This window comes from Syzygium oleosum, unplaced genomic scaffold (assembly GCF_021117445.2).
Source record: "Syzygium oleosum isolate NSW1041296 unplaced genomic scaffold, Sole_v2.1 Sole_v2.01, whole genome shotgun sequence".
Taxonomy (NCBI): Eukaryota; Viridiplantae; Streptophyta; class Magnoliopsida; order Myrtales; family Myrtaceae; genus Syzygium; species Syzygium oleosum.
Genome location: NW_026607485.1, coordinates 18,463,416 through 18,473,232, shown reverse-complemented (window position 1 = coordinate 18,473,232; position 9,817 = coordinate 18,463,416). Strand labels below are relative to the sequence as shown.

Genomic DNA, 9,817 nt, shown 5'->3' with positions numbered 1-9,817 from the left:
CCAGGAACCGAACCGGTAAGACCGATCCCTTAATTTTAGAACTAGGAACCGTACCGGTAAATCATAGAACCGGGAACTGGACCATTGGCCCGGTCCGGTTCTAGGCGGTCCAATGGAACCCTTTGCTCTTAACTAGGAAAGGATCATAGCCACAAAAGGCATACAACTTCACATGCTCATGACTTGGCTTGGGTTTTATACACAACCCCTTTGATGGTCTCTTCATTCCCATTTGATGTGGGACTCTTGGCATTTACATGAAGACAAGCCAAGAGTCTCACATTGAAGGTGTTCAAGGCAAGCCAAGAGTCCCACATCGAATGGGAACGAAGAGGCATTAGAATCATTGTATATAAAACCCAAGCCAAGCCTTGTAATTAGAGTTCAATACACCCAAGCCAAGCATTGTAATTAGAAATCAATGCACTTACAATGCATGGCAATTAGAGTTCAAATTGGTTTATAAAAAAAATTAAATAATGAATTTTTTTAAAATTTCATTACTATTTTTTTTTAATAATTTGGAACCGGAACCGGGCCCGTAGGCCACGGGCCTGTTCCGGTCCCGGTCAAGGGGCCGGTTCCGGTTCCGAACCGTGGGCTCGGGTTTGACCGAGCTGGTTCCTAGCCAAAATTGGCCTGTGGCCATGACTACCCCATGGAGCAAAAGCCGAAGGTGGATCACCCCCTTCAACATAATATGCCAATCAATGTACTATTCCCAGAGGTAGTGATCATGCCAACCAACATGGAGGAGGCCAAACCAAAAGAGCTGAGTGTTTGACAAGCTGAGAAGCCAAAGGCCAAGAAACCTCGGAAGAATCAGAAGCGCTCCAAGAAGCCATCAAACAACCCCGAGTCGAGAGAGCCAAGGGCGTCGCTCGAATGGGTGGGGGAAAATGTCATGGTAACGAGGTTGAATGGGTGGGGGAAAATATCATGGTCGCGAGGTTTTCTGGCACCGAGGATCGTGCAACATCAACAAAAACTCGTCCAAACCCTAATGGAGCTTCCGAAACATTCCCAAGGATGGGCGATACGGTAATTGTGCTAGGTTCTAGAGAGTTCTTGGCATAAATGCCGGTGGTTGGTGGACGGGAAGGTGAGATCTCGGCCACCTGTTCAAGAGTCGATCAATGACTGTAATATGAGGCCCTCTACTATATAAAAGGGTATCCTCCTGCTTATTTTGATCATTCGAATCAATTGAAGCATTTCCATTCTCTTTCAGTGCTTCTCTTTTTAGATTCTCTCTCTACGATCCGGATGAGCGAGTGAGCGATCGAGAAAAGGCTCAGCCTAGGCGTTCCAACAATCCAAGAAAGCCTAAGTTGCCACACGGGTCGTTCCCAAACTATCGACCCATGACACATGCATGTAACGATATTGGACGTGCAAGTTATAGCAAAAAGCGTCTGCAATCGTGCGTGTTGGAGTTGACAGAGAAGAAACAAAAGAAAGAAATAAAGTGAGTGCTCGGATATATGTGTGGAAGACCGAGAGCACACCAAAATTTTCAAGAGAGAGTTGCGAGCAAAGGGTGAGATCAAGGGGGTACATTGGTTAGTTAACGTACAGGAATTAGTCCGAGTGTGTGATTACACTTTCAACTAGCGTGGAGTAATCTCGATTCTTGGGACTTAAGGTGCGATTCTACAAAACCTAACAGACCCATTTCGTGTGCTTATGATCCATCATTGAATCTAATGAGTCCTAAGAGGGATCCCCGTGATCTAAAGAGAACATACAATATACCTATGTGCTTTGCATGCAGCGAATAATTTTTCCTAGAGATAATACATGTGAGTGAGTATGTGTGGGGAGGAAAGTACCAAAAAAGTCATAAACTTATTGCACTTGTGCCAATTAAAACATAAACCCTTTAATTTGATAATTTTAGTCATAAACATTTTGACAATATGTCAATTTAGTCATAAACATTTCAATGTGCCAATTTAGTCTTAAACCTTTTAACGATTTGTCAATTTAGTCATTCCGGTCAATTTTTACTAGAACTTGCTAACATGGAGATCTAGTTAGTGCCAGCCGTCCTACGTGGCACGGCCGTGCTGACGTGAACAATTTTTTTAAACTTTTTTTGGTAATTTCCCTTTCAAAATTAATGTCATTTTAATTCTAGAATTTCATGATGTTTATAATCAATTCATTGTTCTAAATAAAATTAACTATACTAACATACATGAGAACTTAAGTAGCCACCTGGACAAGCTAAAAGCTAAAACTTTACGGGTTCATGAGACTTGCGGTGTAATTTATAGGCCTTTAGATAGTTAGATTTCTATGGTTGTGTCCGCCTGGGCATTATTTAAAAAAAAAATTTGTGAAGAGTGCTCGAACATAAGCATCAATCAATCATCATACGTATAATTTCCATCATCCATCTGTTATAATTTTTAGGTAACATGGGATTTCACTCTCCAAACAACTATGCGATATGAGTTAGAAAAGAAAAATCTTCTATATTAACAAAAATGAATATTATCCTAAGGGATAGAGGCTTTCATCGATCCATAAAAAAGTAGAGTGGTCAATTTACAAGCTTCTTCAAATTATAGAGGATGAACGTTTGAACTTTTACCCAAAGTATAAGAAGCAAATGGTTGATCGACACAAAAGGGGAAAAAAACCAAAAAAAAAAATCTTTAACTTATTGTACGGATGCCAATTCACTCTTATATTTTTTTAATTTGACCATCTAGTCCTAAACTTTTTCAAATATAGTCCTTCCGATTAATTTTAGCCGGAAATCGCTAACGTGGATGTTGACCGTCCTACACGGCACATTCGACGCAGAAATGAACGTTTTTTGCAATTATTTTTTTTAAATCTGATTTTTTTTCTTTTTTTTCCTTTCCTTTTTATTTTTTTTATTTCCCTCCACCAGTCACCGACAAAGGTTGTCAACAATAGGCAAGAGCCAAGATGCCCTCATTAGCCTCAAGCAAGGGTCGCAGAGGATGGCAATGCTGGGCCTTGTCGGATCAGGCGAGGCCAACAAGAACAAGTTGGGGCCCTTGCTTGTGGTTGATGGAGGTTGCCGAGACCCGGCAACTGGCAGAGGGAAATAGGGGAAAAAAATAAAAAATAAAAAGAAAAGAAGAAAATTTGAGAAAATTTAAAAATATATTATAAAAATTATTCACGTCAGCATCAGTTGTGTCATGTAGAACAGTTAGTGTTGATTGGACCACTACGTTAGCGATTTTAAGCCATATTGGCCTGAAAGATTATATTGGCAAATTGTCAAAAGGTTTTGAACTAAATTAGTTAAATTTGAAAGTTTAGAATTGAATTAGCATTCGCATAATAGGTTTATCACTTTTTTAGTAATTATCCCAGCACAAAAACATTACGGTGTTTAGAGGGGTGGATATGATTGCTTTTAGTATAAGTTAATCATGTTTTTTATGGCCTGGCATCGTCGGTACCTAGCCGGCCCCAGTTTGTTCAATTCCAAATCATAGATAAAGTGATTTTTTATTTAAAAGATTTCATGATCCGCTGCAAAACTTATTCCAATTCTATGATATTTGAGGATATCATTGAGATTCCTAGTCAGTGTTTTAACATTAATATTGCGGGATAATTGCTCAAAGCCTCAAACCGCTCCCAAACTTTGCCGCCATTGCACAGTAGTCTTTGAACTTTAAAAAGTTGCAAATTGCTTTCCTGAACATGGACACTGTAGCGCAGTAGCACCACACATTGAAAAGTTACATATAATCCTTCAGAATTTTGACTTTTGTTTTTGTCATTACTCTTTTTCGTCCGCATAACAAATTAAACGTTACCTAAAAAGGAACTTACTCATTTTTCTCGACTGAAATAACCTCTACTGCATAGTTAATGAAATTAACAAAATAGAGAAGATGTATGATTGATGAAGTACACTAAAATTCAGCTAAGGTTGTAAAGAAAAATGATTTAATACAATTTTCAAGTAACCCATAACAGTTATGCAGATAGAAGAGCTAGTCATTACAATAAATATTAAAGTTCAAGCGGTAATACGTAAGTTTTGAAAGTTTGAGGGCTGTTATGCAACAATGTCAGAACTTTTGTCTTCCAATCTTTGTCTGTGTTATGTAAATATGCAGTGGACTGTTAGGTTTCGAAACCCCCCCATGATTTTGTCACGATACATGACTTGAGCAAGGACAAAGAAAGCCAAAATGCTGTAAACCACTTCAGTCTGACCAAGTAAAGGTACATGAGAGAGAGAGAGAGAGAGAGAGAGAGAGAGAGAGAGAGAGAGAGAGAGAGAGAGAGAGCTTATGTAGTGTATAGGAAGTTCTTTTAGTTTAAATTATCTGTGACTTATCCAAGATGAGAAGCTTATATGATTATTATCGTTTTCACTTCTTCTTGCCCTAAGAATAATGAAACTCCACCTCAACATGTTTGTGGAACAACAAAGAGTTCGAAATCAAACAATCCTCTTTGTTGATGGGTATATCAAACAATACTTTATCACTTAAAACGTGCATATTGGTAACAAAATTCAACAGCTGTCTTCCCTTATTCGTCATCAATTATGTAAGCCCCCCGAATTCCAGTAAGTATATATAGGGAGCAATGAACGCTATTCTTGCACCAAAAACTCGAAAAGAAAGAGAGAGAGAGAAAAAAGGTTATAGCATCAACCCTAAACCATGGCTCCCCTCAATTATCTTGTAGTAGCATTCCCAGCCCAAGGCCTCATCAACCCAGCCCTCCAATTCGCCAAGCGTCTTCTACACGCCGGCACGCACGTCACCTTCGCCACCGCAGGATCGGCTTACCGCCGCATGGCCAAGTCTGACCCACCTGAAGGTCTGTCCTTTGCCTCCTTCTCCGACGGCTCCGAGGAGGGGCTCAGTCCTGGGATCGACTTCGAGCAGTACATGGCCGACGTAGAGCGGCTGGGTTTGGAAACTCTAAGAGACCTCGTCGTTGCTAGCCTTAACAAAGGCCGCAAATTCGCGTGCATATTTTATACCACAATCGTTCCTTGGGTTGCTCAGGTGGCTCATTCTCTTCAAATCCCCTCGACACTAATTTGGGCTCAACCTGCCACTCTTCTTGATATATATTACTATTACTTCAATGGTTATGATGATGTTATAAGAAAACTAGGCAAGGATGATCCTTTGGCATCGCTTCATTTACCGGGATTGCCGCCGCTAACTTGCCGAGATGTCCCCTCATTTTTCACACCCGAAAACCAATATGCTTTTGCACTGCAGCTAATGCAAGTGCAGTTTGAAGTATTCAAGGAAGAGAAGAATCCGAGAGTACTCGCGAACACTTTCGATGCGCTTGAGCCAGGGCCGTTAAAAGCAATTGGCAACCTTACCATGTTCGGGATCGGCCCGCTAATTCCTTCCGCATTCTTGGACGGACAAGATCCCTTGGACAAATCCTTCGGAGGCGATCTCTTCCGGGGTTCGAAAGACTACATCCAATGGCTAGACACTAAGCCCGAAGGTTCGGTGATTTATGTATCATTCGGAAGCATCTCCGTTCTATCGAAGGAACAAAAGGAGGAGATGGCGCGCGGTTTACTAGGCACCGGCCATCCGTTCTTGTGGGTGATTAGGAAGGACAAAGAAGAGGAAGGAGAGGGAGAGGAAGATCATTGGAGCTGTATGGAGGAATTGGAGCAAAAGGGGATGATAGTGCCATGGTGCTCTCAAGTGGAGGTGCTGTCCCATGCTTCAGTAGGGTGTTTTGTGACTCATAGTGGTTGGAACTCAACCTTTGAGAGCTTGGCTTGCGGGGTCCCAATGGTGGCATTCCCACAATGGAGTGACCAGCAAACCAATGCCATGCTCGTTGAGAATGAATGGAAGGTGGGGGTGAGGGTGAACACGAATGAGAGAGGCATAGTGGAAGGAGACGAGATCAAGAGATGCTTGGAATTGGTGGTGGGAGATGGAGAGCAGGGAGAGGAAATTAGAAGGAATGCCAAGAAGTGGAAGGGATTGGCAAGAGAAGCTGTCAAAGAAGGTGGGTCATCGGATAGGAATCTCAAGGCATTCTTGGAGGAGATCCAAATGGAAGCAAATGGTCACTAGAGTACCAGTATTTCACCTGTTATTCCTTTACTCTTGTATTTGTATCTGGTTTGTTATCTGTAACATCCGGGAGAAAATAAGGTTTATGTACTGCAAGTAGATAAACTCTCGTGTATAACTACAATGAGATATATTGCAATAATACAAGGTTGTCTATTTACATTTTGGAGGTTGATCTAGCTAGCTTGCTCGCTCACACCTTGTAAATTGTGTCATACAAGTCAGAATGTTAGCTGATTTTGTCCCTATTTTAGAAGCAACTATTCCTTGTTATACCCGGTGTATTAGACCCTGTTGGGTTTTGGACTTGGACCGCCAATAATGGGCTTGATCCAAGCCCAACCCATTTCTACTCCCTTGGGGGGAGCAAGCAAGAGAAGTTATGCTCCCATGAGAAAGAAGGGATAAGAAAGACCAACACACCTATACATCCATTGAACGACAATGGACGTGCAACTTACAGATAAAAGTGTGTCGTGTGTGTTGAAGTTGACAGAGAACGCAAGCATTCTCTAGAAAGAATCGCTAGCAAAGTGTGAGATATAGGGGTATGAGTCTGAGTGCATGATTGCGCTATCGATTGGCACGGATATAGAAGTACTAAGTGGAGCAATCTCAGTTTTTTAGACTTGAGGTACGATTTTGCAAAGCCTGACAGGCTAGTTGCATATGCATATGATCCATTGGATCTTGTGAGTCTTCGATAGGATCCACGTGATCTAACCAAAACGTACACTAAGCCTCTGTACTCTACATGCAACAGAGTAACGAGGGCTCTCTCTCTATAGACCCTTGTGAATGCATGCACGAACAGCCCCCACCTTTACAAGCCGCTTGCACTGTTGCATACTGCCGCCTTGGCATAACGTCGCATGCTGCTTGTTGCATGCCACCACTAGCTCCCGTCAACGTCGTTCCCCTCTTCTTCCTTTGACTCGTGTCTAACTTAGCTGTCGTGCACCCTCTCTTCTCGCACTCAACCGTCACGATCCTATCCGATCTCCTCCTTTCATGCCGTTGTCCTCGGCAACGGTAGTGAGCTCGAGCAATCCACACTAAATACGGGGCTTGGATTCACATCTAGGGATCAATCGACGTCTACTCAAGGCCAATCCAAAGTCTATGGCCTCCAGTTAACCTCAATCCGAGGTCTATTGGGGTCGGCGTCACCCGATGGCAGGCTTTTTGTCACACCCCGTACCCCAATGGAACGCAACATCCCGTCACGGTCGATTATGGTGCGACGTTCCCAGGAAGCGTCACCGACCCAACGCCCAATCAGAGATCAAACACATACGGAAGCACGTATATAAATATATATATACACCCTGACAATAAAATACATGAGGCCAAGGTAGCACAACCAGCAAACCACACCTCTTAAAACATGTACACTGATATTACCATAGGAAACTTTTTTTTTTTACGAAATTTTTTTTTTTTTGGTAAGGTAAGTATATATATAACTTTCTCAAAACCAAATACAAGCTATAGCTCCAACCAATACCTGACCCTAATAGGACATAACTGTCCTGAAAGGGTCAAGAAAGGTCCAGCAAGGACTATACAAATAGAACAGACAACCAAGCCCCGAGAGAAGAATCGGGAGCACTAAACAAGGCTAATCCACAACCAGGACCCAAAGGACTCTACAAGCCAGAGGTACACGGCAACCTGAGACACCGGACCAAAGGAAACAAGGAAAAACAAAGGAAAGAACTAAGAAAAAATGGATGATGATAGCCCCCAACTCCTTTGTAATCTCCTATTCATTGGCGTGTCTGCAACTCTTCCAAGGGTTGAAGCTTTATCCTTCAGCACTTTGATCATATGATTGCGCATGCCAGGAATGAAAATACTCTTGTTGCGGAAGATTGAGTTGTTTCTTTCAGTCCATATTATATGACAAAGGGCACCAAATGAGAACCTGGTGAGACGGTGGGCAAATGATGATCCTCCACAAACCTTCATTGCCCATGTTATATGCTCATGCCACGGACGGTTACGCCATGGGAGATAGCATTTAGTTGCCCAAAACAACGCCAAACTTCTTGTAGAGGAGCATTGGAAGAAAAGGTGATTGATTGAGTCCGGAGTAGCACCACAAAAAGCGCATAAAGCGGCATTGATCCTGCTATTATGAATAAGAGCGATCCGAGTAGGCAATCGATCGAGGGAAATTATCCATAGAAGAAAGGAGTGTCGAGGAGCAATATGGTGATCCCATATAAATGAATGCCACTGAACCGGCAATCCTTTTCTTCTTATATGGTTCCAAGCTGTCGCCACCGAGAAGGTAGAGGATGGTTGAGGAGCCCAGATCAGCTCATCTTCAATGTCCTCCTGAAAAATTCAGCGCCAAGAAAACACACAGTCAGCAGCAACTCAGTCAAAAGGGGTCAGCGTATATCACTTTGGGCTCCTCAGCTTCCTCGACCATGGCTGCAAGTCCGTCCCCACAAGGGTGCCCACTAGATGACCGCTGGATGAATTGCGATATACCAAAAAGGGGCGCTCTCCTCGGCATCCTACGGCTGGGGGTCTGAAATGTTTCGGTTTACACAACCGTGAGACGAATCTCAGTGAGTATGACCCCCTAAACCTAGGTTAGGCTAACATGCAATCTCCTGACCAGGACACACAATCACACAGCAATTTCACTCATAAATAACCTCCGACCTAGGCCCTCTAGCCTAGATCTCTTACCTGTCTGACCCTGCAGGTTAGGCATTTTATATTACCACGATAATCACGGCACAGGCGCAATCATACTCAATCACACGTGCGCCATACGCATGCTCATGCTCGTTAGTGTCAGCCTCACACACAAATCACCGGCACGCACCTCAGCCACATACACTGGCACTCATTTGCCATGCTTATGAATCAGCTCAAACGATGCACGTTGGCACAATCCTCATTTTTATATATTATCAATCGACCCGAAGGTCACGACCCGAAGGCCAACAACACTTCACGGCCTGCGCCAAGGCATTCATGGCCCGGTGTCTCTAGCCCGCGTAAAACGCATCAGGCGCAACACCGATCTCCTCACGAACCAGAGCCCGCGTAAAACGCATCAGGTTGGTCGTCTTCCGGACGAACCGGGCATCGTCCCGCGTAAGACGCCTCAGGACGGCACGACCCGAAGGCCACGACCCGAAGGCCATAATTGAATAAAACGACCCGTAGGCCCGACCCGAAGGCCACAATTTAATAAACTCAAGTATGTACTTCAAAGCACTCAATTTCACTCGTAACACAACGTACTTTGCGAGCTACATCCCAGGAATTCAAACCAATTGCCAATGCCAGAATGCCAAACACGATCATTCGACGATTAAACAAATTTAATGCATTCTCGGTACACCCAATTATCTCCAAATTGAATCCAATCAACTCAACGTTTACTCCGCACATTTAATCCAAAGCAATTCCACACGCCTAGGCCCACCACGAGTAAATTCGATCTCGATAATTGTTTTTATCGACACGGGGCCACTTAATAGGATTAAACAAGTCCCAATCAACCCATAACATGACTAAATTTCCAGCCATTAATCCATAAACCATTTAATGCTCAACTTAGACAAATTTAGGCATTTTCGGTACTGAATGAACAGTACCAGGTCTAAGCACCAATTAGGCCTTAAGCCATGTTTAAATCATCTCATAAAGCCCCAATCACAATTACTAATTACCCAACAACCTAATACACTTAATTAGGCCTCAATTAAGCC

General features: G+C 43.0%; 1 protein-coding gene across 1 annotated transcript; it reads left to right on the top strand.

Annotated features, from left to right (window-relative positions):
* Positions 1-4,619: 4,619 nt before the first annotated feature.
* LOC115669658 (phloretin 4'-O-glucosyltransferase-like) lies at positions 4,620-6,200 on the top strand. The gene has a single exon (XM_030590809.2). The coding sequence runs from the start codon at positions 4,674-4,676 to the stop codon at positions 6,075-6,077; it is 1,404 nt and encodes a 467-aa protein (XP_030446669.2). The 5' UTR covers positions 4,620-4,673; the 3' UTR covers positions 6,078-6,200.
* The last annotated feature ends 3,617 nt before the right edge of the window (positions 6,201-9,817 follow it).

What these genes read in the sequence shown, in the direction of transcription:
- LOC115669658 (XM_030590809.2), top strand. Translation starts at nt 4,674, where the DNA reads ATGGCTCCCCTCAATTATCTTGTAGTAGCATTCCCAGCCCAAGGCCTC.